The 26,952-nt window shown below is 48.5% G+C and overlaps 2 protein-coding genes across 3 annotated transcripts; both read left to right on the top strand.

The window, feature by feature from the left end:
• The first annotated feature begins 1,443 nt into the window (after window positions 1-1,443).
• On the top strand, window positions 1,444-11,670 carry RAB29 (RAB29, member RAS oncogene family). The gene is made up of 5 exons (XM_064635855.1): window positions 1,444-1,599; window positions 3,215-3,286; window positions 4,713-4,894; window positions 6,785-6,906; window positions 8,198-11,670. The coding sequence occupies exons 1-5, from the start codon at window positions 1,446-1,448 to the stop codon at window positions 8,313-8,315; spliced, it is 648 nt and encodes a 215-aa protein (XP_064491925.1). The 5' UTR covers window positions 1,444-1,445; the 3' UTR covers window positions 8,316-11,670.
• Window positions 11,671-14,300: 2,630 nt separating this feature from the next.
• NUCKS1 (nuclear casein kinase and cyclin dependent kinase substrate 1) lies at window positions 14,301-26,561 on the top strand. 2 transcript variants are annotated; one of them, XM_064635853.1, is made up of 8 exons: window positions 14,301-14,591; window positions 21,931-21,980; window positions 23,004-23,109; window positions 24,267-24,322; window positions 24,638-24,790; window positions 24,981-25,133; window positions 25,576-25,725; window positions 26,304-26,561. In XM_064635853.1, exons 1-8 carry the CDS (start codon window positions 14,575-14,577, stop codon window positions 26,501-26,503), a joined length of 885 nt encoding a protein of 294 aa, XP_064491923.1. In that variant the 5' UTR covers window positions 14,301-14,574; the 3' UTR covers window positions 26,504-26,561. The 2 variants fall into 2 exon arrangements, with proteins under 2 accessions (XP_064491923.1, XP_064491924.1); XM_064635854.1 differs by having other exon boundaries at window positions 14,304-14,591; window positions 25,579-25,725.
• The last annotated feature ends 391 nt before the right edge of the window (window positions 26,562-26,952 follow it).

The raw sequence follows: 26,952 nt of genomic DNA, 5'->3' as shown, positions 1-26,952 counted from the left end.
GTTCCCTCCTTATGCCTCTGCTTGGTTCAAGGTCCCTCTCACGTTTTGCAGCTTATTTTAGTTCAGGCTGAAGCTCTTTTGACACACAGTGGCAGGAGAGTTCTGAAAAGCAATTAAATTGCTCGGCATGAAGCGAAGTGGGATTAGTGTAAGTGCCAGAGTACCTGGACCTGGCCTTGGTCAGGTCCCAGGAGCTTGTGGGGGGTCCCAGCAGGAATCTGGGTGTTTGTTCTGGACACAGAGCCCAGCCCTGGCTCCCTGAGTGCTGCCTACACGTGGCCTCTGCCTGTGCCTGTTGATGAAGGTTTGTGGGTCAAAAAGGTTCTGCAGCTTTTGGGGCACCCTGAGCCCCTGGATTTGCAGGAATTGCTGGCTGTGGAAGGACCCCCCATGCTCCCCAGCTGTGGGATGTGCTGCTGGGGACTGATTCCCTGCAGGGCTGTGCCTCAAGCTCAACCAAACAAGCATCCTGGTGCAGAATCCCAAAACAAAGCCCTGGCAGTGCCAGAGATGGGGGAGCAGCCGCTCAACCCCTGCTGGCTCACGTCCCACACACGGAATATCAACCTCACCCTGGTCTCCTGGGGAGGGGAGGGGTGTGTTGGCCTTTTCTAGTTGCAGAGAGAAACACTGGGGCGTGAAGACTCTGAAGAAATAAAATATATTAATGTGTGTGTGTGCGTGTTGTGGAGCCTTTTTGTTGATCTGTGGGTTGCAAAGGGGCTGGAGGTGCAGGGCTGCCCGGGGCAGGGGCTGGGGGTGCAGAGAGCAGGGGCTGGGGGTGTTGGGGTGCATGTGGCAGGATCTGGGGGTGCATGGAGCTGGATCTGGGGGTACAGGGGTGCATGGGGCTGGGGGTGCATGGGGCTGGATCTGGGGGTGCAGGGGGTGCCCAGAGCCGGGCTGGGGCTGCATGGGGCTGGATCTGGGGGTGCAGGGAATGCCCAGAGCAGGGCTGGGGGTGCAGAAGGCAGGGTCGGGGGGTGCAGGGCATGCACAGAGCTGGATCTGGGGGTGCAGGGCATGCACAGAGCTGGATCTGGAGGTGCATAGAGCTCGGTCCAGGGGTGCAGGGGATGCACAGAGCTGGATCTGGGGGTGAAGGGGATGAACAGGGCTGGATCTGGGGGTGCAGAGGGCTGGATCTGGGGGTGCAGGGGATGCTCAGGGCTGGATCTGGGGGTGCAGGGCATGCACAGGGCTGGGTCCGGGGGTGCAGGGCATGCACAGAGCTGGATCTGGGGGTGCACAGAGCTGGATCTGGGGGTGCAGGGGGTGCACAGAGCTGGATCTAGGGGTGCAGAGGGCTGGATCCGGGGGTGCAGGGGATGCACAGGGCTGGGTCCGGGGGTGCCCGGGACAGGCAGGGCCGGTCCCGGCCGAGCGAACTACAAGTCCCGGCAGCCCCGGCGCGGTTCCGCCGCTGCCCCACCTGACCCTCTCACATGACCGGCGGGGCCGCGGCCGGGGCCGGGATGGGGCAGCGCGATCGCATGTTCAAGGTGCTGGTGGTCGGGGACGCCACGGTGGGCAAAACATCGCTGGTGCAGCGCTACGCGAACGACAGCTTCAACCGGCACTACAAATCCACCGTGGGAGGTGAGCGGGGGCACCCTGCCCTCCCCGGGGGCTGCCCGGGCATCCTGGGGCCATCCCCGGGCTCCTCCCCGGGGGCTCGGGGGCTTCCCGGGGGTGCCGGTGCCATCCCCGGGGGCTCGGGGTCTCCAGGGGTCTTCCCGGGGTCTTTAGAGATTCCCTGTGGTCCTGATGTTCTCCAGGGAGTCCCGGTGCCCTTCCTGGGGTGTCGAGGCTCTCCCCGGGGTCCCAGTGCTCTCCCCGGGGTCCCACTGCTCTCCCCGGGGTCCCAGTGCTCTCCCCGGGGTCCCAGTGCTCTCCCCGGGGTCCCAGTGCTCTCCCCGGGGTCCCAGTGCTCTCCCCGGGGTCCCAGTGCTCTCCCCGGGGTCCCAGTGCTCTCCCCGGGGTCCCCGTGCTCTCCCCGGGGTCCTCCCCGGGGTCCTGGTGCCCTCCCCCGGCACCGGCACCGGCCTCTCCACCGGGTCTGTCCCCGGTTCGCATCCCGAGCCCTCTCGGCTCCGTCCCGGAGCGTCCCGGGACCCCCCACCCTCGGCCGAGCCCCCGGGACCGCCGCCCCTCGCCCGTGGGATGCTCGTCCTGCTCCCCCTGCAGCCGTGGGAGCGGGAATTTGGGAAAGGAACAAGCTCCCATCGGTGGTTTGTTGAGCATCTCCCGCAGCAGCTCCCAGACCCTCTTCCCTGAGCCTCCCGGGGGTTCCTGTCCCTCTGCCCGGCTCATTCCCCGGGGTGCCCCATCCTTCTCCCCCCTTCTGGGAATAACGACCCCCAGGAGCTGGACGGTCTGAGGTTACAGGCTCAGCTCTTCCCAGCAAAACCAGCAGCATTAATTAGTGGTTTGGCATGAATTTAACAGCCTGGAACCACCACTGGGGTGTTGGTGGTGTTTGGGAAGGTGGTGGGGCAGCAACAGGTCTGGGAATGGGGCTGAGTGGGGTTGTGGTTCTTTGTTCAGCACCAGTGTAAATGAATAACCTGGAAAGAGCAGGAGCTGACAAGGCTTTTCCCAGGAAATCTCCCCAGGGGCCCAAAATAGTGGGGGCCAAGCAGAGCTGTTTAAGTCTTCTTATTCAGGAATCGAGGAGGGGATGGATTAAAAGTGGAAAACACTGGAGAGCCACATCCCAGTGGGCAGAGCACTGGGCTGTGCCCACGGTCACTCCCAGCAGGAAGAGCTGCAGACTTTTTTCTTCTTTTTTTTTTTTTCCTTAGTTCCTGGTTTTGGTAAGTCCCAGCCCTGCTGAGGGTGGCTGCCAGCAGCGCCACACAGGTTTTCCCCTGTGGAGAAAACCTGACCCATCAGAATCTGAGGAACACAGGGTTTCCCCTTCTGATTCACTGCATTGGTTAAATCAAATCATGGAATGATGGAAGAGACCTTAAAGCTCATCTCCTTCCACCCCCTGCCATGGGCAGGGACACATTCCAGTAGCCCAGGTTGCTCCAAGCCCCATCCAACCTGGAGTTGTGGCTGGGCTGGTTACAAACCCACTGGTTCGGGGTTCTGGAAGGTCCCACGATTTGGCCTGTGCTGGGAGATGGGGAGAGGCTGTGGAGGAATGAGCTCTGTGGTGCAGAGCACCCCTGACGAGGTTTCCTTTCTCTTTTTTGGGATTCCCCAGTGGATTTTGCCCTGAAGGTGGTTCAGTGGTCGGAGTCGGAGACGGTGCGGCTGCAGCTCTGGGACATCGCAGGTGAGTCCACAGGGACCAGGAAACAGGAGCAGAATTTAAAGTTCTCAATGGCTTGGCCCTTTTCCCCTTCCCTTTTCTTCTTCCTTTTCCCCTTCCCCTTCCTTTCCCCCTTCCTCTTCCTCTTCATTTTTTTTTCCTTTTCCTTCTGCTCCCAAAATAAATCCCAGAAGCCTGTGGATTCCAGGGGTGTGACTGCTCTGGTTTGCAGGGCTGGCTCTAGCCTGCCATAGTAATTTAAATATTTAATTAAAAGCCTATTTGCAAGGAGCTCAGCAGCAAAGACAGTAATTCCTGCTGAGCATTTCCTTTTGGCTTCAGAGCCAGAGCAGAGGGAATGGGAAACAGGCTCATCTGTAGCTGGATGTGTGACTTCTCAGCTCCAGATCTTGTGTTAAAACCTGGATTTCTGGCATGACAGCCAGGAATCCTGAGCCTTGCATGGAGCAGCTTCATGGACCTTAGACTGTTTTGGCTGCCAGGATTGGGATCTGGCTGCTCCATGAGCTGTGGGAGCAGGGCCAGTGGATCCCTCAGGAGCAGGCATGGCAAGAGGAGACTGTTGGGTGCCCCTGAGGTGAGGGCACCAGGATGGGAGCAGGACACACTCCAGGGGACAGTGTTCCATGTGCTGAGGTGGAGAGAGGAGCCCCTGCTCCCCGGAGAGCTGCAGGAAAACGTGGCTCTCAAATTCCCTGGCACCAGGACAGGGCAGCAGCGTCTCTAAAATGGCACCTCTGGATCTGAGAGATGAGAAAAACAGGGCTGTGGTTTCCTCCCATTTCACTGCCCGTGTCTGGAATCCTTAAAAAGGCAACAGGAAAGAGAAGTTGGCAGCAGGAGGATTGCAGCAAGAAACTGGTTTCGGTTTTGGCACAAAAAAAAAAGGCTTTTGAGATGTGGAAAGCAGGGGGGCCAGGCTGGCACCGTGCCCTTGTTGTGCCCCAAGAGAAGGAGATGCCCGAGCTGACGGTCCCTGGGCATCCCCAGCACCTCAGAGGTGTGTGGGGGCACAGGGGTGGCTTGAGGGGACTCCAAGTTACACCAGGAATAATGCAAATATTATGGTTGCTCCGTCCCTGGAAGTGTCCAAGGCCAGGTTGGATGGGGCTTGGAGCAACCTGGGCTAGTGGGAGGTGTCCCTGCCCAGGGCAGGGGGTGAGATGAGATGAGCTTTAATTTCCCTGCCAACCCAAACCAGTCTGGGATTCCATGACTTTATGATCTGAGTGCTGGCATTCAGAGCTGCCCAGTTTGCTCCAGCTCCACCACTGGATCAAACTGGAGTGCCTGTATTTCCTCATTATTTGAGGGGGGACCATCAGTGTCAGCTGAGAAAAGGATGGACCTCAATAAACACATTATTTGCACGAACAAATCCCAAAATAGTGACCCGGGGGGGTGATTTTTTCCCCCTTTGATCCCAAAGGACAGGAACGTTTCACATCCATGACCCGCCTGTACTACAGGGAGGCCTCAGCCTGTGTCATCATGTTTGATGTCACCAACATCAGCACCTTCAGCAACAGCCAGAAGTGGAAGCAGGATTTGGACAGCAAGCTCCTGCTGCCAGATGGGAATCCTGTGCCTTGCCTGCTGCTGGCCAACAAGGTGAGGAGCTCTGGGTGGGTTTGGGTGTCTTTGTGTGTGTGTTTCTGTGAGTTTCTGTGGTTTTGTGTGTGTTTGGATGTGTTTGTCTATTTGTGTTTGTGTGGTTTGTGTTTGTGTGTATTTTGTGTGTGTTTCTCTGTGTTTGTGTGTGTGTGTTTGGATATATTTGTGTGTATTTCTATGTGTTTCTGTGTGTTTGGATATATTTGTGGGTATTTCTGGGTGTTTCTATGTGTTTGTGTGTGTGTGTTTGGATATATTTGTGTGTGTTTCTATGTATTTCTATGTGTTTGGATATATTTGTGTGTATTTCTGGGTGTTTCTATGTGTTTGTGTGTGTTTCTGGGTGTTTGTGTTTCTGGGTGTTTGGATATATTAGTGTGTGTTTCTGTGTATTTCTATGTGTTTATGTGTTTGGATATATTTGTGTGTATTTCTGGATGTTTCTATGTGTTTGTGTGTGTTTCTGGGTGTTTGTATGTGTCTGTGTTTCTGTGTGTTTGGATATATTAGTGTGTGTTTCTGTGTATTTCTATGTGTTTATGTGTTTGGATATATTTGTGGGTATTTCTGGGTGTTTCTTTGTGTTTGTGTGTGTGTGTTTGTATTTCTGTGTGTTTGGATATACTTGTGTGTATTTCTGTGTTCACCACTAAACCATGTCCTTGAGTGTCACATCCACTTGTTTTTTGAACACATCTAGGGATGGTGACTGCCCTGGGCAGTCTCTTCCAGGGCTTTACAACCCTTTCCATAAATTTTTCCTTCGTTTAAAAACTCCCTTGATGTTCTCTGTGTGCCAGCCCTGGCTCAGCAGCTCTTTCCAGGTTCAGTTTGAGACTTGCCTGGTTTGGGAGAGCCCAAAACTGGAGATGACTCGTGATGGGTGGGCAGGGGGAGTGGCTTTTCTTTTTCCACTTCTCCACAATTTACACTTCCCTCAATAACTGGTTTCTGATTGCTTCTGCAACCCCCTGCCAGGAGGGGGGAGCCGGGGGGGGTCGGGCTCTGCTGCCAGGGAACAAGGGACAGGAGGAGAGGGAACGGCCTCAGGCTGAGCCAGGGGAGGCTCAGGTTGGACACCAGGAGGAATTTCTGCCTGGAAAGGGTGGTCAGGCCTTGGAAGGGGCTGCCCAGGGAGGTTTGGAGTCCCCACCCCTGGAGGTGTCCAAGGAAGGACTGGATGTGGCCCTCAGTGCTCTGGGCTGGGGGACAAGGTGGGGATGGGGCACAGGGTGGACTCAGTGATCCTGGAGGTCTTTTCCAACCTCAGTGATTCTGGGATTCTGCTCTGAGGTGGCAGTTTTGCCTGGTTTAGGAAAATCTGTGTGCCTGCCCCACGAGCTGTTGTGGGTCAGGGTCTCTCTGCCTCCTGGCACGTCCTGTTGTCATCACTGTGGCCGCAGTGCCACCACACCTGGAACTCCTCTCCTGGCTGCTGAGAGGCAGATTTGGGACGAGGGACAGTGTTTGAAGCCCCATTCCATGCGTGCCTGACTGAGGTGTGTCAGTAACTCAGATGAGATAAATAAATTGCTGCTTGCAACATCCCATTAGGAACCTTGCCCCAGAGCTCTCTATCAGCCCGGGATCTGGGAGCTGGGGAGGGTTGAGCTGCCTGCACACAGGCAGTAAATGGCCCTCCCAGCTTAAAAATTAGGAAGAAATTCATCCCTGTGAGGGTGGGGAGCCCTGGCACAGGTTGCCCAGAGAAGCTGTGGCTGCCCCATCCCTGGAAGTGTCCAAGGCCTCCTTGGATAAACTTGGAGCAACCTGGTGGAAGCTGTCCCTGCCCAGGGCAGGGGGGAGGAATGACATGTTTAAGTTCCCTTCCAACTGAAACCATTGCATGATTCTGTGATTCTGAAATGCCTGATTCCTGTTTTCCAGTGTGACCTTTCCCCCTGGGCAGTGACAAGAGAAGAAGTGGATCGGTTCAGCAAGGAAAATGGCTTTTCGGGATGGGTGGAGACTTCTGTCAAGGAAAACAAGAACATCAATGAGTCCATGAGGTAGGAACAGTGCCTGGTGATGCATCCAAGAGTTAATTCCCTGCACAGAGAGGTTGTGGTCTCCCCATTCCTGGAATTGTCCAAGGCCAGGTTGGATAAACTTGGAGCAACCTGGGCTAGTTTAAGGTGTCCCTGCCCATGGCCAGAGGGTGGAACTGGATGAGCTTTAATGTCTCTTCCAACTCAAACCATCCCTGATCCTCTGATCTTTTCCAACACAGTGAGGGAGGTGCTGTCAGTGAGCAACAAATAGCAGCAAAAACACACAATAAATCTCCCAAAAGGAAACTGAATTCTGAGAGGTCACAAGTTCATCCCTCCTCGGATCAGCTCTGACGTGGTTGTGGAGACAGAAATCCTTTGAACAGCACCAGGGGTGTTTTTTCATGTGCTGGCCTCTTCCAGGAGGATGGGAGTTCTTGTGCAAAGAGATCAGAATTTCTCTGGTGATGCACCAATCCTTTAGTGCAGAATTTGGCCTTTTCTGAAGGGCATGGGAATCATGGAATCATTAAGGTTGGAAATCCAAAACATCACCACCATCATGTTCACCACTAAACCATGGCCCCAGGTGCCACATCCACACATTTTTTGAGCACTTCCAGGGGTGGTGACTCCACCACTGCCCTGAGCAGCCCCTTCCAGGGCTTTACAACCCTTTCCATGAAGAATTTTTTCCTAGTGTCTAATCTAAACCTAGTCTGGGTGTTCACAGCTCATGTTGAGCTTGGGCAGGTGGTACCCAGGGGGTCTGTTGATGTGTCCCAGTCCTTAACAGGACCCAAGGTGAGGTGGTTGCAGTAGGTGTTGTGAGTTATCCAGTCACTGCAGAGCCTCCTGATGCTGCCAGGTAATCTTAGGAATCCTCTTCTCAGTGCTATGAAGTCCCTTAACCTGATTTTTAAATCATTTTGCTGTAGTTTTGTGTCCTTCTGACCTGAACTGCTGTTTCTTTTCTGCACTGCTGAAAAGCTTTGTGCCCCCCAATGCTGCTGGTTAAAAAAACCTAAACAAACCCACAAACCAAACTCCCTGTGGTGGTTTGAGACCCCTCAAAAATCCAATTTCCAACTTCAAGCCCCCCTCCCACAATTTGCTTTAGTGTGAGAGGGTTTTCAGACAAAACAGTTACTCAGCATTGGGGGAAGGGGAAAATACTTACAAGGTTTATTTATATACATATATATAGGTAACTATATATATATATATATATAGGTAACAACTATCTCTTCTACATATTTACATTAGATTAAATTTCTCTTTTTCTTCAACAAGAATGTTTCTCTTGCAGAGTGCTGATTGAAAAGATGATGTCCTCATCCACGGGTGATGGAAGTTCCTCCACTGCTGGGAGTGGGGATTATATTAACCTAAAAGAGACCTCCCCCCCAGGCTGGGCGTGCTGTTAGAGCCCCTGACACACCATCTCCCGGGGTCTAGCAGTGATGGTCCTTTTATTATCATCATCCTTTCTCCCTGAACTGGCTCTTGCTGGTTTTGGGGTGGTTTTTTTACAAGCTCATGGGCTGTTTCCTGTGTAGTGAATATTCTTCCTCAGCAGAGCATTGCTGCAGAGACTCGAGTGAGGAGTGGAAAGGAGAGGAGTGGGAACATTCCTCTTTTTTTCCCCAGTGTAGCTGTTACATCTGCTGCTCTGATGTAACACAGTCCATGTCCAAGCTCAGGGCTTGGATTACATTTGTTTTTTTAAATTTTCAAGCACTTCACCTTCTGCCAGGTGCTGGCCCATCCTGGGCTGCTGAAGGTGTATTTTTAATACTGTTGCACCTTTATCCCCCACCACCTGCACCCCCACAGCCAGAGGCACCAGCCCAAGGCCCTGCAGTGACCTTGGCCCACACACAGAGTCCAGGAGCTCTTCCCTGTGGATTCCCAGCGTGGGATTCCAGCTCCTGGAATTACAGAGTCTCCCCTGGAGAGACCCAACACATCCCATCGTCATCCCGAAGGTGTGGAGGGGGATGTGGACCAACGTGGTGCCCGTGGAGCTGTGAAGGTACCAGGGGGAATTTGGGAGGTGGTGCAGCACAGCCCCTCAGTGTCCTGCCTTCTGACTGTGCTGTTCAACAGCAGAGACCCCAAATTCCAGTCAGGAACTGCCCAGCTGCCTCCTGTCCTCCCTCCTCTCTCCCCCTCTGGCACAATCCCATTATCCTGCTGTGCTGCCCCTTTATTGGGGCACGGGGAGCTGGAGGAGGGATGGGCTATAAACCCCTTTGTGTGCCAGAACAAGAGTCCTTTTGCACTTTTAGCACTCCCTGTATCCCCAAACCACCCCAAACAGCCTTGCAGCTGCTGATGAATTGCCTTCCCACCATTATCCTGCAGCCAGGAGGGGATTTGGTGGCAGGGCTGGTGTAGGAAACAGCTCCCTGCAAACCCCCCCCCTGCTTTTAGAGGAGAGGGGAAGAGGAGGAGAAAACTTTGTGGGACAAAAAGGAAATGAAGAAACCATTCCCCTACTTCTCTTTGGTGCCTCCTTCCCCTCCCCACGTACCCCAGGTACTGGTTGTGGGGAAAAAACTGGTGCCCAAAAATTGGTACAAGCACAGCAGAGGTGTCAGGAGAGCGAGGAGGAAACTCAGCCTGCAGGGCTGGAGTTAAAATGCTGCGTGGGTTTGAGATGGTTTGGATATTCCATGACCCTGTGATGCTGCAGAATTGTCCTGCCCATGTTTTAGGTTTGGATTTCAGCAAATGGCCTTCAGTGACGTTTTTCCCTTGAAAACAGGGCTATAAATTGCTCTGTCCTGATTCCTGGTGAATTAGGACTGGTTTTCTTTGGCAAATTATTCCTCCTGCCTGTCTTTTCTTACTCTGTGTAATCTATGGAGGGAGAAGGTGGTAGAACAGGAACCAATTGCCTTCACTGAGCATAAAAAAAATCTGAGTTTTCCTTCTCTGAAGCTGAAAATAATTGATGAGTGAACAGTGAGGGTTAAGAAATTTAAAACCAGTGCTCCACTGTTTTAATTAAAAGCTGAAATACCTGGGCTAGGATTCTATCATGCAAAGATTGCCAAATTTGGGGCTAGGGGTGCTTAAACCCCCCCTTTTCTGTGCTGCTGTTTTCACTGTAGAAACATGGAGAACTGGTTAGCAACAAAATTGAAGTGCCTTGCTGAATTTTACTTTGCTGTGTTAAAAAAAAAAAAAGAAATAGGAAAGAAAATGGGTTTTAATGCTATAAATATTTCTAGTTCTTTGTGGAACATGAGGAGACGTGCCTGAGTTTTTAAAGGATCTGTCACGAAACTGTTAAGATTCAGGTGTTATTTATTGATTTTTTGTACGTGCACCTTAAAGTGTTTTGGCAAAGAGACCAAGTCTTAGAGCCTGAAAGGTGGAGAAACCCCTGCCCAGGACCCACCCACTGCTCAGCCCAGCTTGGCACTGGAAATTCCCAGTTCCTGTATAGAATCCCAGAATGGTTTGGGTTGGAAGGGACCTTAAAGCTCAGCTCATCTCATCCCAGGGGCAGGGACACCTTCCACCAGCCCAGGTTGCTCCAAGTTTATCCAAGGTGTTCTTGGACACTTCCAGGGCTGAGGCAGCCACAGCTTCTCTGGGCAACCTGTGCCACCCTCACAGGGAATTCCTGGCCAGAAAAACCTCTTTACACCTTTTACATATCACTTTAATACCTACCAGTGCCTCTTTGGTGCCTGCACCTCTCAACCTGCACCTTTTCTTTCAGAAGTGCCTTTAAGAATCGAGCAAAAAAAGCCAAAGGAAGGTGTGTTGGGTTTTTTTTCCTCTTCTACATCATTTCTGTTCTGCCCAGTGGTTTCCAGTCCCGGTGTGAGCCTTTGGGGGGGTGTTTATTTTGCACACTTACTGTTGGTTAACATCTGACACGGGAGACAAATGTTTAAAAGAAACCCCCCAAGCTGCACACCAGAAACAGCCGTTGCTCATGTGAAACCCCAAGCAGACAGGAAAACGATTTCCCTGTGCAGATGTGTGTGTTCTCAGAGATCTCTCTGGGGCACGAGGGGCTTAAAAAAAACCAGGCAAAACAAAACCTTAACTTAGTTTTGTAAAAACAGGTTCAAAAAGCCCCGTCAAAGATGCTCTTTCTGGGCTGGGCAGCGTGGAAGGGACGTGGGCACGGGCTGTGCCAGCTGGAATTAATTCTTGTTTTTAAAACAACTGAAAGGGAAGAAAAAAAAACAACAAGAAAACCGTTTTAAACAAAGTTAAGTCTTGTTCATGCAGGTGGTTAAGAAGCCTGAATCTTTCAGGTATGAATCAGAAAAGTCTTGTCCTTTGTTCTGCCTGGCTCGTGCCTTCCCTCAGGTTGGGAAATGAAGGTGTGTTGTTCTCCCTGCTTTGACTTTGTACCCTCCTGTGTGACTCGGGGCCAACTGTGCCTTTTTCCCTCTCATCCACACCTTGTTCCTCCTTCCTGTGACTTTCATTTGTGGTCCTGGGACTCAAAAACCACGTGTGTTTTCTGTACTGGTGGCTGCACTCTGTGGGTCCACACCAGGTTTTCACTGCAATAGGATTCAAAAGCAGATTATAGGCCCTAAAATAAGTCAACAATCTCAAAACTTAGCTTTTTTTTCTTTTTTAATTGCTTGCTGTTACACAGAAATATTTTAGAGACAGGGTTCTGATTACTGTAAAACTTCAGTATTATGTTTATGTAAAAGAGGAAAAACTGCTGGGAGGTTTAATCCACATCAATCAGTAACTAATGCAGTATTGCAATAGTTTGAAATAAAAAAATCGACATGACTTGGTTAGTGGTTGTTGTTTTCCTGTCTCAACAGTCCTAAGAAACGGGTTCACAGTTGAAACTAAAAATAACAATAACAGGAATGTATAAAACACACACTGTGAACTGCAGCAAAACAAATGAGATCCTTTCCACTGAAACACCCTCAATTATTGGAGTTTTATTGAGCTACAGGCAGGACATAAACATGCAAAACTTGTGCATCTGTGAGTCAGCCAGAGTGGCTTTTAATCCAATATATCCAGCTCAGAGCAGAGAGCAAAGAATTCCTTGATGTGGTTACTGCACCTTCCCCCTCAGGGCTTGTTAATTCAGTGTATTTTGGGGCTGGATGTGCAGGCAGTTGCTCCAAGGGACTCTTTTTTTTCCCTGATCAGCTTGATTTTCATGGGGATTGACTGGCACAAAGGACAGGGCACAGCTGGATTGGGCAGAAAAATGGCAATAATTCCAAAGGAGACAAATGAAGCTCAAGCAGGGCATTAAATGAACTCAAATTATCCTTTAATTATAATTACTGCTGTAAAGCTGACCATGTTTGTATTGCCAAACCAGTATTTTCAGAGAACCCAACATATAAAAATACGTTTTTAAGTGCTCTTTTTAACAAAATGGAAGGATGAGTCTCTTTTAAAGATCCAAATACGAAGCGAAAGTGAGTTGTTACTGTAGAAGAAGCTGCCATTTTAATGACATTTAATTTTTCCATGGTTAAAGCGGCTCCTTTTCTAAACAAAATGAGTCATTTGGGGGGGGGTTCTGAATTTATGGCCTAAAAATCAAACATCTTCAGTGGGCTTTGCATGAATTTGGCGTGTCCGTGTGCTGAGCAGTGTGGGGATGAAATCAGGGCTGATGATAAAATCTACAGATATTAATTTTCTGCATTTTTTTGTGGTAAAATTGAATCCCACTGAACCCTGATCAGTGTGATAAAACAAGCCAAGTGTGGTAAAGTGTGTAGATTATTACAAATTTAATCCAGTGACGTGATCTCCCCCAGTTTGGGGGTGGCTCTGGAGCACAGGAGGTGCTGTTTGACCCCAGGTGAAGGAGTAAGAGGGAATAACGTGGTAAATCCAGTGGAATTCCAGTGGAATTCCGCGGTGCCAGGGCTGGCTGTCACTGTTCCCCCTCGAGGGGTGTTTGTTCCTGGCAGGGCTCTCACGGGGGATGATGCCTGCTGTGTATTCCCAGGGTGGATCCTCTGAAGTCTGGGAAGAATTCCATGACAAAGGGGCTGCGGGGCTGGAATCCCCCCGGGCAGGGATCAGCTGCCCTAACCTGGCTGCCCTAAAATAAATCGGGATAGGCACGACAGGGGTGGCCAAAACACAGCCAAGGGAACCCGGAGCCTTTCCACCCAAACACCCCCAATTACCGGAGTTTTATTGAGCTATAAACATGCAAAACTTGTGCATCTCCGAGTCAGCCAGAGTGGCTTTTAATCCAATGTATCCAGCTCGGAGCAGGGAGCAAAGAATTCCTTGATGTGGTTACTGCACCTTCCCCCTCAGGGCTTGTTAATTCAGTGTATTTTGGGGCTGGATGTGCAGGCAGTTGCTCCAAGGGACTCTTTTTTTTCCCTGATCAGCTCGATTTTCATGGGGATTGACTGGCACAAAGGACAGGGCACAGCTGGATTGGGCAGAAAAATGGCAATAATTCCAAAGGAGACAAATGAAGCTCAAGCAGGGCATTAAATGAACTCAAATTATCCTTTAATTATAATTACTGCTGTAAAGCATATTTGTATTGTCAAACCAGTATTTTCAGGGAACCCAACATATAAAAATACGTTTTTAAGTGTTTTTTTTAAATAAAATGGAAGGATGAGTCTCTAAAGATCCAAGTGCAAAGCAAAAGTGAGTTGTTATTGTAGAAGCTGCCATTTTAATGACTGTGGAATACATGTAATTTTTCCATGGTTAAAGCAGCTCCTTTTCTAAACAAAATGAGTAATTTTGGCGTTTCTAGGGAATTCGAAGCGTAAAAAAAACCCAAGTATCTTCAGCGGACTTTGCATAAATTGTGCATGTCCTTAACTGCTGACTAGCACAGGGACAGTGGTGGTGGTGACATCAGTGCCGACGACAAAATCGACGGCTGAGAGCGATTTCCTGCGTTTTTTGCTAATAAAAATTAACGGCGCTGAACCCGCTCCCGGGGCCGCGTTTTTCCCTCCAAAACCGCGCCGGGCCCGCGCGGCGAATCTGCGGGACGGGCCCCGAGGCCCCCGCCGCGCCCCGAAAAAATCGCCGGAGGAAAAGGAAAAAAACCGCAGCGGTGGCCGGGCGGTGCCGGGGCCCGCGGGGCGGTGCGGGACGTGCGGGATGTGCGGGGGGCGCGGGACGGGGCCGCGGGGGCCCCGTGGCGAATCTGCCGCCGCGGCTCCGCCGCGTGCGGAGCCGCGCGCGCCGCCCTCCCCGCGGGGGCAGTGGGCGGGGCCCTGCGCGGCCGTGATGGTTCGAACGGGCCAATGGCGGCAGGGCCGGCGGCCAGCGCGGCCAATCGGCGCGCGGCGGGGGCGGGGCCCGGCGCGGGGGGCGGGGCCGCCCTCCCCTCGCTCGCATCCTCTCGGCGGGGCGAGCGCGACCATTTTGCGGGGGGGATCGGCGGGAGCGGGACCGGGGCGGACACCGGGACCGCGGGCCGGGAGCGGGGCAGCGACACCGGCACCCGGGAGCGCCGGCAGGGAGCGGCAGCGGGAAGCGGCAGCGGGGGCGGCGGCGGCGCCTGGAGGGGGGAGCAGCGGCGGCGGCAGCGGCGGCTCCGGCAGCGCGGCCTGAGGCGCTGGGCCCAGCGCTCCCGCTCGCTCCGGGCGGCCCCGGCGGCCTCGGCGGCTTCAGCGTCCCCCGTTACCTCCGCGCCCACCCCGGGGGCGGCACGAACCCGCCGGGAAGATGTCCCGGCCCGTCAGGTGAGTCGCGGAGCCGCCGCTCCCGCGCTGCTCGCCGCGGCCCCGCGCAGGCCGCGCTTCGGGGAGGGCCGTGCCCATTTTCTCCTCTATTTCCCCTTGTTTCCCCCCCGGCAGCCGCGCGTATTTACCGCAATAAACACGACGTTCCGCACCGTGCGCCTCATGCGGGGCCGGGGGCGGGTGGGTGTGTGCGGGGGGTGTTCGGGCCCTGCGTGCGCTTGTCCCACATTTTGTACCGGGGGGGGAAGAGGGAATTCTCGCCGTGACCCACTTGGCGCGGGCCGGGCGGCGCTCGCTCGCCATCCGCGGCCGCTGCCCCTGCCCCGCCGCCCGGGGAGGGGGCGCGGGGCCGCCCCGAGGGGGGTCCGGGCCACGGAGGCTGTGCTGGGGAACCACGCTGAGGGGAGGAGCCGCCGGGAGGAGGAGGAAGAGGAGGAGGAGGAGGACACACGCCCTGCTCCTCCCGCCCGCCCGCCAGCAGCGCTCCGGGGTCGTTTTCCTGCTGGTGTGTGTGTGTCCCCCTCCCAGCACCTATCCCAGAGAGGGGTTGGGTCGTGGAGGAGAGAAAAAGCTTTTTTAGCGGTGCTGTTGGCGAGCTGTGTGTTCGCAGAGGTAGGTGTGGTGGTCGTGTCTGTAGTTGAGCGGTGCTGGGCCTCGAGGGGCTGCCGGGGGTGGGCTGAGCTGGTGTGGGTTTGAGGATCTGCAGCACGGGGGAATTGGTGCCCGTGGAACGGCTGGAGCTGTGTCCAGGAGGGTTTAAGTGGATCTCAGGCAAAGGTTCTTCCCCCAGAGGCTGGTTGGGCACTGCCCAGGCTCCCCAGGGCAGTGGGCACGGCCCCAAGGCTGCCAGAGCTCCAGGAGGGTTTGGACAACGCTCTCAGGGACAGGGGGGGATTTTGGGGTGTCTGTGCAGGGTCAGGGGTTGGACTGGATGGTCCTTGTGGGTCCCTTCCAGCTCGGCACATTCTGTATGAATTCTGTGATTCTGTGAACTTGCCTTGTCGCTGAAAGTTTGGGGGGGGGGGAGTGTCTTCCTTTTTACTCTTCTCTGCAAAGAGAGTGAACTTGTGATTTTAGAGAGTGAATTTGCGATTTAAGTTGTTTTTATAGAAAAGGAAAGAGGTTTCTCAAGGTGCTCTCCTGATGCTCTGAAATTTTTTCTTTCTCAGGGTACTTCAGTAACTGGTTGTGTTTTCATTCCCAGTAAGCCCGGTCTGGAGTGTGGATGTGTGGATATTTTGGATATTCTAAATAATAATTAATTGTGGCTATGATACATATATATATTTATGGATGATATACTTGATGTGTAAGTGACATCTCTAAAATGTGAGAATTTAAAAAGTAGGTGGAAACCAGGGTTACTTTGCTAAGTAGAGGGAGGTGATTGGTGGTACAATTGTTTCATAGCTCGTTTTTTTGACCAACAGTGTCTTCCTGCATGGAGAGGGAAGGGCAGATGAAGCTCCCTTGGGGAGTTGTCTGGGATCCAAAAGGTGCATTAATGGCACTGTGTGTACCCTGCTCTGAAACATCAGGTTTTGGCCTTTTGCAGGGCAGGATGTTGTGCTGGATGGACCAGTGGTCTGACCCTGAGTGGCAGTGCCCGTGTGCCCAAATCAGTGGTGGTGTCACTGCTGCTTGAGGGGGACACTTGAAATGCTGGTGGTTCTCTTGCCAGCACTGGAGTCTTGCTAACAGGTCAGGGAAGGGCTGTGTCTCTAAAAGCAGAGCTTCTGAGCTTTTGCTGGTGTGAAAATAACTTTGCAGCAATTCCTAAAAGATAATTGAAATAAACCTCCCCCAGCCAGGCCTGCAGTGTTGTGAAAGGTCTGACTTGTCTCACCCTCAGCTGACAGGCCCAGGTCTCCAGGGAAATAAAGCACCAAAGTCCAGCAGGTTGTTGGGAGCACAAAACCTGTTGGCACGTGGCAGGAGGGATGTAACAGCCCTCTGTCTGCCTGTATTTAACAGCCCTTCCAGGGGGAAAAAGGTAAATACACAGGGGCTGCTACATTATATTTATTGCTCTACTCAGTATTAACTGGAGAACTCTGCTAATAGATATAAATCCATTAATAAATTAATTCTGAAATGGATTTTTTCTGGCTGTCTCAGCTTGTGGTTGGTGATATGGCAGCCTGGTGAAAGGCTCTTCATCAGAGTGAGATTTAGTGTTGGAAAAGTTTTCCTCTGGTCAGTGTTCTTTGAACTAATTTATGATGTCTGCTGGTTTCTAGTGAATATATGCACCTAAACCAGTGAAGTTAATAAAATCCACCATATATCCCCAGTTTTTACTGCACTTGTCATGGAATGCTGCCTTAAAACTGAGTCTGGTTGTTGAAGTCAGTTCCTTAAAATTGTTAAGGAGTAGTAATAAAGTGCTGGTATTTACAGGCTTCCTGTGCCAAGTACTTTCTACACAATTAAATTTCACCTGGATGGATAATGATGGTATTTGCACTATTGTTATAAAAAGACAAGAAGTAAAAAGTAAAAGAACATGAAATTACTGAACCTCTGCATCTTGTGGGTACCTCACCTGAGAACTGCAAAGAGCAGCTGGGGCTGGTGGTGACATTATATCCCGTGATATAAAATATTAGAGGGATATAATAAATTAAATTAAATACTTTGAACCACTTTTTTTATATACATCATCAATCAATTAACGTGTTTTAAGTCAGAATTTTGACTTTTAATGGAGTTTGCTTCTGCTTTTCCTCACTGGTCACTGCCACTTGCTGGTCCTTTCCTGGAGTCATTGCAAACTGAGATGCTGTGGGCAGGTATGGAAATCCCAGGGCTTTTTTGGTGGTTCATTTTAAGATTAAAGCCAGTCAGGAATTGATCTCAGTGCTTCAAGGCTTTACATCCCTTATTTTCCTGGATTTGAATCCCAGTCTCCTGTTGGCACTGCAGTGGAAGGGTAAAATTATACCAGCAGGAAGAAATGTATTTATCTATTAAATATAACTTGTTGCCAGTGTTGTACTTGGGCAATTTAAAGCGTGAATGTTTTGATTCTGGACAAACTTCCACAGGAGGCAGGAAAGCAACAGTTCCTTGGGGCTTGGCAGTTAATCAAACCTGAGTGATGCTGTGTGGGGGTCCAGAGATAGGGGTGGACACTTTGCAGATGAGTGAAAAGCTGATCTTTGCTCTCTCTCAGTCTAAAGAGAAACAGAGGGAAGGCAGAGGTACAAAAAAGATCAAAATCCTGGGGACAACACAGGTTGCAGAAGTGATTTGGGTGGGGGTTTGGGTTTGGTTCCCCCTCCCCTGCTCTGCACCAGAACACTTCTGTATTAAAAGCTTCTCAGTTATAGTTGGATTCCACTGGAGCACGGGCACAAGGCTGCTGGAACTGTTGCTGCAGAAATCATTTAACTTTGATGGAGTTCCAAGTCGTGTGTATCCCTAAAAATTCTGTGGGTACCACGAGCAGTGCCTGCTCTTACAGACATGGGGAGTTACAGCAGGCCCAGCCCCAAACCCTGACCTCTGTAACTGGGCACCTCTGGTGGGTGAGCCCTGTCTGGGCATGGCTGTGCCCATTTTTACCCAGACTGACCCCACAGTGACACAGTTTGGGGCCATCACTGTCACCACGTGCCAACTTCTGTTGGGGATTGTGAGTCCACGGTCATGGAAGGCCCAAATCCAGCACTGCTTTAAAAAATGACAGCCAGAAGTGTTTCTTGCAGGTATTTTCGTTTTCTGTGCATAAAAAAGGTGCTTTTCATGGCAGTATTTATTGACAATGTTGGCCTAAAAGGGGACAGGCACCTTGGAGAATGAGAACAGAAGGTGAAGCCCCACTGAGCCAGAGCTGCCCCAGCCCTGAGGGTGAGGGAGGGGCTGGAGCTTTGTTCATAAATGCTTGGTTTGATGGTTATATTGGTTAAATACTGTGGATAAATGATGTACAGTAACCATTTAATCTCATTCACTTCCCTTGCTGTGTTGTATTAGAGGGTAGGTTGTTGCTTCTGCTGGTTGTCATTTGACCTGAACATTCCTCTTCAGTGCAGGATGAAACTCAAAGCAGTGACTCGATTTTTGAAGGCTCCTTTTAGCACTGCTTTTCAGGAGTATGTGTTGTGGGGTTTTTTTTAAAAACTTGGACTTCATCTGTGGGTTTTAATGCCTGCAGAAATACCTGGGGATCTAAGCATTCCCTTTAAAAAAACCCAGAATATTTCTCCCTGATTGTAGTGTCTGTTCTGATGTGTTGCCTTATGAAGACTGAGGCTTTAGGGACCTCACTAGCTGAAGATAAAATACTGCTACACAGTCCCTCAGTTTTAGAGGCATTTAGTGATCCTTTTACATGTTGACATTACCTCTCATAATTTCAAAATAGCTGTTTGGTCACCATCAAGTAGAGGTTGCAAGAATTACTCTGCATTTCTGAGTTGTATTTAAATTACTTGTTACTTTGCTAAGTGCTTCCATCCCAACATGTTGATGACTTGCTAGATGAGTTGCTGTTTATTCCAAAAATACTGGACTGAGTGTTATTAAAACTTATGCTCTTAGACCTCTCTCTGTACCTTTTGTCCCCCAGTTCCTTCACACACACACTTTAAATGTTAAGCTGAATTAGCAGGGAAGTTATCTTTAAATTTCAGTGCATATTTGAAGCCAGATTGAACAATACCCATCCCAGCTGTCCACTAGCCTGTCTTTTTATGCTCAGTCTAACTGGATTTAACAAAGAGTTTATTTTTATGTCTGGTTGCTTGCCTTCACATCTTCTAGATTTTGCTCGTGGCAAAGAGCCTCTTCATTGACAGCACCAGCAGTCCCTTTTTCTGGCTCTTGCAGTGAACTTACACAGTGTGTTTTTATCTCCTCGGTGTAAGAAACGTTGCAAACTCATAATTAATTATCAGTGCTGTTGACAGTTCTAAATAAAACCATCAGTTGATCCAAATGAGCTGAAGGATGAGGATAAAGGGAGGAGAAGGGCAGGAGCAGGTTGGTTGGTGTCTCTGAGCTTCTCTGGTTCTTTTGGGACCCAGCAGCTTTTTATCAGTGCAGATATTCCTTCTTTATCCCCCCTCTCCTTGCCCTGCAAAATAAGATGGCACAAGGAAAGAGCCTTCTGTTCTGTTTGCTTCTGAAATAGTGATTTATGGTTTTTTTAATACAAATACCACAGCTGTTCACCAGGTAGGGAAAGCTGAGCAGGATTTACTTGCCAGCTGCAAACACAAGGGGCAGTGCTTGGAGAAAGGATGTTTTCCATGGGGACAGTGTTCTTGTTAATGTTTTAGCTGGCACTGTTGCATTTTCAGTACCTGATTTAATGTGTCTGACTGAAGGAACCAAGATGGAACTGAGCATGACCAACTTCCAAGGTGGCAGGATTACAATTTCCATCTTGTTTGTTAGATTAGAGGTGCCCAAAACTGTTGTTTTACAAAGCTGCTGGAACAGAATATGTGGAAATTTTGCCTTTTTTTTTTTTTCCATTTATACCTTTGGAGGGGAAAAAAGACCCTGTAGTATTTGGTACTTACTAAATAAGATGTTTGGTTTGGCGTAACTGCTCACCAGGATAAAAATCAGTGTTTTCCCACTGAGGTGGGTCAGGAGGCAATATACCTGTTGGAATAGGAATATAAATCCCTGGATGATGAGCCATAACAAGCCTTGCCAATCATTGTGTTCCTAAACTGGTATTTTACCCTGCTCAGGCTGGGAGTGAGTGAGCAGTGCTCTGCCCCACGGTGCTCTTGTACTTTGTCCCACTCACACGTGCTCTGAGGCTTGGATGGGATTCAGCCTGGAGAAATCCAACCACTGCTCCTGCCTGCCTTTTATTTGCCTATTTGATTTTTTGTGTTGTTGTTTGAGTTTTGGGTTTTTTTTTTCTTTTGAGAGATTGGTTTCATTTTTTGCTGTATAATTGTTTTAAGAGTCTCGGTGTGGGGCTGAGATGGAATTTTGCTCTTTCCCCTTGGGAAGGCTGGTGCTGTAAGCCATGAGTTAGAGGTACCTGTACAGGAGGGCAACTTCAGATTGATTGGAAAGGGATCAGCAGCCAGAACAGTGAGGATTTTGGGTGTCTTTCAGCCAAACAGTTTTATCAGCAGTGCCTGCTGTTAATGCCAAGGTGCAGCTCACCCTGGGAGCTGGATGTGAAGGGTGGATCCATGTGTGGCTGGAGCTGCTCTTGCCTTCCCTTTGCAGTGCTCCTCAGCCCTGAGGTGCTGGGTAGGGCACTTGATCAGTGTTTTCCTGGCTCTTGGAGCTGTACAAGTGAGCTCACGGGATGATTCCTGGAAAATCAAATTTCTCCTTGGCTTCGGGCCAAAAGGATTGTAAAAAGTGACTGTGGAGGGAGGGGGGTTGAAACCTCTGGGGCCTTTTCCAGCTGTGCCTCCTCCTCCCTTTCCATGTGAGTGGTTACAGGAAGGGTTTGGAGTCTGAGTTTGGCTGAGACATTATCAGTTACCTCAAATATAACTCATTTATGTGCCTGTCTTGGTTCCCTCTAGTAGCTGCATTACAGGGCAGTTCTGTCTTGTCAATAAAGCACTTGGGCCTCAATTGACAAGGTGCTGATAAAATAGCCACCAATTCCATACACTTCATTTAATTTTTGAGCTTTTCAGTAAGTTAGAGAAGATCTGATTTTCTTGACCAGTGAGGCTTCAGTGTCAGTAACAGCTGCTTGTGTAAATAACTCATTTTGTGTAGGACTGGCCATTGCATTTGCACTGTTCCTGAGCCCTCAGTGCCTCTCTCACTTTGGCCAAAGAGCAGAGGAGGTGCTGAGGAAGTAAAGAAATACAAAAAAACCCACAAATTGGGTGAAATGTGTGTCTGGGTTCCTTGTGCCCAGTGACAGAGCTGAGCAGTGTCCCAGCTCTGGCATCTTCCTCGTGGAACTCCTGGAAAAAACTCCCAGAAGCCCCAGTGAAAGCTTTAAAAATGCTTTAGAAACGGGGATCACGTGGGAAAACAAACATTCCAGGAGAATTTCTGGGGGGTGTATTGAGCTGTGAGAAGCAGAAGTACAAAACAGAGCAGTTGAGAAATGTTTGTTAATGGTAATATTTGTGTACTTACCAAAAAGCTTTTTTCAGACTCTGAGATTATAATCCAGACTATTATAATATCACTTCAGGAAAATGCTGGAAGATACTGTGTGTTCACTTCTGACTTCACAGGCTGATTATGAGAGTTTCCTTGGGGTATTTTTGGGCTACAAATCCAGCACTGGAAGTGAGGATATGGCACTTCCTTGTTTCTTAAAGAAAGCTTTTGTATCTCTGTAATTACAAATTCCTAATTGTTGTTTTTTTTCCCTGCTTTTTACCAGGAACAGGAAGGTGGTCGATTACTCCCAGTTTCAGGAATCAGATGATGCTGGTAAATGACTTTTTTTTTTCTTAACAGTATCATATTCTGGGGTAGAGCAGTTCATTATTGCCTTGTGTATTAATTGTTTGTCTTTAACTCAAATTCTGAGGAGATCCTGCTCTTCACAGCCCAAACTGTTAATAAGTATTTGAAAATGTAATGATTTTCATATGTTTTGTATTAAACAAACAATGGTGATAGAAATCTTATTATTTAATGCTTGTATTGTTGTAGTGCCTTGAGGCTCTTGGCATAACTTCCTTCCTTGGTCTATGTTATGTCCTGAATCTCCCTAATGCCACTTTTTTTTTCTGCAGGAAAAGATGTTTTCCATTTATTTTAGTGGACTCTAGTTGAGCCCATAATATCAGGCATTTTGAGGAATAGCATCTTAAAAAAATATAACCTTTATGTTCTGTGTGAATTGAAGAAAATTTTCTGGGAGCCATATGGAATATGTTTGGAGTTCTTAGAAGACAGACACAGTGCTGCTGTTTGTTTATCAGATTACACTGATAATTAATATGAAACAAATATGCCTAGTTCTTAATTGCAGCTCTGTTAATGAGGTATTGTGTAAGATTGTAAAAAGTTGTGCTGTAAACTCCTATATAATGCCATACTTTCCCCCATCATAGGACAGTAAATAGTGTCTGCTGTTAAAAGCATGGTGAAATATGGATGGAAGTTAATTTTTAATAGGTTTATATAATAACTGACTAGGTGTAAAATGAGATAATGTTTCCTCTTGTGAGGTTTTTATGTTTCTTAACACAGCATTTTTATTGTGCTTGTTGGCACCACAAAAGGTAAAATCACAAGTTTAAGACAGGACTTTGCTTCTATAAAAATCTCCTTTGAAGCTTTGTGATCTTGTTTTGTTTGTTTGTTTTTATTTTTTTTTTTATTTTTTTTTTTGAAGGGCCTTCTTTTTGTTGTGCATGAAATGATCAGTTTAAGTTAGAGCTGAGGAAGGCAGTTTGCTGGCAAGTAGGAGTTTGATTCAAACCCCTTTTGTACTGTCCCGTCCAGATGAAGATTATGGAAGAGATTCAGGTCCCCCATCCAAGAAAATCCGCTCGTCTCCCCGAGAGGCCAAAAATAAGAGGAGATCTGGGAAGAATTCTCAGGAGGACAGGTAAAAGAACCACTTCATGTCTTGGGAACGTGTCTCCAAACCTTGTCCTGCCTGTGGGGAGCGGGATCCTGCACGAGGAGCGATTGAAGGTGGAATTCAAGTCCACGGGGTGAGACTGGGAGCTCTCAGGCTCAGAACTTGCATAACCAGCTTAGACAGTGAGCTGGTTCTTCCTTATCTGAGTAGACAGAGAAATCATGTGTGAAGCACTTGTCACTGGTGCTTCATCACTAAAATAGCTTTCCAGAGCCAGGCAGTTGGAGTGGGGAGGAATATGATCCGAGTTACAAAGGTTGGCAGCTGGGAGGATTCTGCAGGTAAGTTGGTGGGGAGGTGCAGTTCATTTTCCACCTTTGCAGTGTGCTCAGGGCATCCCTGGCCTTACAGGTGAAGTGGGATGGGGCAGGGGCCATTTGTTAGTTTTGTGGTTCTTTTTTTCCTCATTTTGTTTAATTCATAAACCTGTCCTGATAAGCAAGTTGCTCCAGTGTGGAAGGACTCAGTGCTCAGAGATACCTTTGCTCTACAGCAAACTCTCCCTCAGCAGGGTATCTTCCATTTCACACCAACTGTGGCCCCCAAATAATTGCCATAAGAGCTGTTAAATCATTTATCTGTTTTCATGGTAGACATCAGCTTCAGGGGTGGAGGTTCTGCCAGCTGCTTCTTGTCCTGTAACCCCAAGGTGTCTTTTACTCTCCATCAGAGATCAGATCATTTGGACCAAACCTGTGCCAGTTCAGAGCTGTACAGCAACATGCACAGAGTGGGATCTAAACAATGACTAAATCTATTCAGAATCAACCTTTATTCCCTTTATAGACTCAGCATATAAACCATCAAAATTCTAAATAAAATGGAAGCCATTGGTAGCTTTCAGAGTGAAGTTTTTTCACCTCACCCTGCTTATTGCCTGGTTGGTTCACTTGACACTAAATAAGTTTATTATGTGATTGGGTTTGAACATTACCTTTCTAGCTGTGAAAACTGCACATACACCAGAGGAATCCTGAAGTATAAGGTGGTAATGTCCAGGAAAAGTGCATGTTCCCAGCCTAGACATCAGTTTGCTCTTCAAAAATCGTTATTTTCTGCACAACAGTGACTGAAATCAAAGTTAGAACAGCAGGCAAACTTTGTATTTCTCTCATTTTCAGTGAGGATTCAGAAGACAAAGATGTGAAGACTAAGAAAGATGATTCACACTCAGCAGGTAACTACATTTTACTGATACATCTTCAAAACCAGTTTGTGAGAGTTGCAGGAGTAGGATTTGACATAGTTCTGACTTAGAAGAGCAGCACTTCTCCAATCCACTCACCTCAAGTTGGATTCTACCTCTCCTGCTGTTACTTCCCACCCTGGTTTGGGATAATGTGGGTTGGGTTTTGGTTTTTTTTGGTGTAATGTGGTGGTACTATAAAGTTTGTCTTCACAGGTGGATGGACTTGTTAATCTCTTCCCTGTAGTTTTCATCCCTATCTCAGAATGATTCAAGAAACTTCATCTTGTTCCCTTTTCCTTCCAGATGAGGATTTTGGCAGTGAAGATGATGATATAGGAGCAGACGATGGCAAAGCTGACAGTGACTATGAGAGCTCTCAAAAAAGCAAAAAAGGAAAAAAGGCTAAACCAGACAAGAACAAGAGAGCAGCCTCCAAATCCAGGAAAAGGCCTGCAGGTAAAAAAAAAATAAAAATTAAAAAAAAAGAGGTTACTGGTGTAGTTGGGTGACTGCAGGAAGGTGTTTAATATGTCAAATGTTACCAGTTATCAGTGAATGTCTTGATTTACTCTTATGAATGACTTGCTGCCTCAGGACAGGGGGGGTGTGTTGTGTATCCATCCTAACCTGGTGGCTTTTGCTGCAGAGGACAGCGAGGATGAGAAGGAGGATCACAAAAACGTCCGTCAGCAGCGACAGGCAGCGTCCAAAGCGGCTTCCAAACAGCGGGAGATGCTCATGGACGACGTGGGGAGTGAGGAGGAAGAGCAGGAGGATGATGAGGCCCAGTTCCAGGAGAGTGAGTAAATGGGATTGAACTGGGTTTAGGAGCAGATGGGAGTTCATGGGTCTGGCCACACAGCAAAAGGAATAATTTGCTTTTTGACTGTGACACCGAAGGCATCAATCATCCTTCTTAGTATTTTACTTTTTACTGTCCAGCAGACCAAGCTTTTAGGGTTTTCACATCTAGAATTTGTGCTCAGAGTTTGCAGATGCCTGTTTCTGTAAGCAGCCCTAAAGGGTTATTGTAAAGCTCTCACTGCTTCTTGCTGTCCCTCTGGTTTTAAGGCATTGATGCTCCTCTCAGATGATGTAAAAACCAAGTCAAGTGTTTTACCCCAGCAGACAGTGGAAGCTCAGAGGGTCTCAGTCTGTGTCCTGTCTCACTGGCACATCTCTCATCTTCTGCTCCCTTTCCTCTTTGCCCCAAAAAAACTTAAATTTCTTTATGCTTCCAGCAGATTCAGGAAGTGATGAAGACTTCCTCATGGAAGATGATGATGACAGTGATTATGGCAGTTCAAAAAAGAAGAATAAGAAGGTCTCCAAGAAATCCAAGCCAGAGAGGAAAGAAAAGAAAATGCCCAAGCCCAGGCTAAAGGCTACAGGTGAGTCAGTAGATATCCACATAAATGTTGAAGGGCTAAAATGCCATGATTTAAAGCATAAATATAAAATAATAAGGTGGCTTTAATTCTTACTTTAGGAATTGAATTTATCTTGTTGGTAAAAACTACATAGGATTCAAACCCTTCCCTGTTGAGGTGCTGCATTCTGACTTTTTCTGTCTTGTGTAGCCAAATAATACAATTTGTGGCTTTGTTTGGGACTCTGTGGTGTTTTCAGGCTGCAGGAAGGAGGGGAAATCTGAACCAAAGGAGAAGTGGCTGCATTTCTGCAGGAAGTTTGAAGTTTAATAGTGATGTATGTTCTGGTTTGACAAGGGCTGTGTTCATTCTTGATGTCACATCCAGTAATTAGTCAGGACCTGCAATGAAATAGCTTTAAAACCTCGTTACCTAATTTTCAGCTAATAGGGGGTGCAAAAAACAATCTGTGGGGTCAAAGCAAAACGAAAGCTGCTGCTGAAGGGACTTGTAAATCCTATTTGTGTAACACCATGTGACTTTTTTGGGTTTTTTTGCCTTTGCTGCTGCTAAGTTTTACAAGCTTTCTCTTGTTTCAGTGACCCCCAGTCCAGTGAAAGGCAAAGGGAAGGGAGGTCGTCCCACAGCCTCCAAGGCAACGAAAGAAAAGACCCCATCCCCCAAAGAAGAGGATGAAGAGCCTGAAAGCCCCCCAGAAAAGAAAAAATCAGCCAGCCCTCCACCAGAGAAGTCAGGGGATGAGGGATCTGAAGACGAAGCACCCTCTGGTGAAGATTAAAAAATGGCAGTTGAGGAAATCTTTGGTTAAAAAAAAAAAGAGAAAAAAAAAAGAAAAAGGAAAAGAAAAACATACTTAGGGGTAGAACACGGTTTTGGCTGTGGCTTGACTCATGGGCTTTGAATGCTGTCTTTACTTTCAGCTGTTTAATACAGTGTATCCTTTTTTAATAAGAGGAAACCCTTATACAGTAATATTTTGAAGTCAATGTTCTCTGTTGGCCATTCCGTTCTCCCTCCCCCACCAAATCTGAAAGCCATTTGAGACAAATTAACAGACCATTAAATATATTTTTTTTTTTCAAGGGATATTGCAGTTGTGAAGCAATAAGGTTTGAGGACTGATATGTGGAAACCATACTTAAAAAATCCTTAAGTAGAATAGATTTTTTTCCCAATGCTGGTAAGAGTTGTTTAAAACTATTATTCTGTATTTGAATATATGGAGAG

This window comes from Pseudopipra pipra, chromosome 25, assembly GCF_036250125.1.
Source record: "Pseudopipra pipra isolate bDixPip1 chromosome 25, bDixPip1.hap1, whole genome shotgun sequence".
Taxonomy (NCBI): Eukaryota; Metazoa; Chordata; class Aves; order Passeriformes; family Pipridae; genus Pseudopipra; species Pseudopipra pipra.
This window is presented reverse-complemented; position numbering and strand designations above follow the sequence as displayed.

Bases quoted from the DNA above. Each gene is read 5' to 3' on its own strand.
- RAB29 (XM_064635855.1), top strand. From the start codon at position 1,446: ATGACCGGCGGGGCCGCGGCCGGGGCCGGGATGGGGCAGCGCGATCGC. The intron at 1,600-3,214 runs GTGAGCGGGGGC...GGGATTCCCCAG, and splicing joins CTACAAATCCACCGTGGGAG to TGGATTTTGCCCTGAAGGTG. The intron at 4,895-6,784 runs GTGAGGAGCTCT...CCTGTTTTCCAG, and splicing joins GCCTGCTGCTGGCCAACAAG to TGTGACCTTTCCCCCTGGGC.
- NUCKS1 (XM_064635853.1), top strand. The intron at 23,110-24,266 runs GTAAAAGAACCA...TCTCATTTTCAG, and splicing joins AAGAATTCTCAGGAGGACAG to TGAGGATTCAGAAGACAAAG. The intron at 25,134-25,575 runs GTGAGTAAATGG...TTATGCTTCCAG, and splicing joins TGAGGCCCAGTTCCAGGAGA to CAGATTCAGGAAGTGATGAA.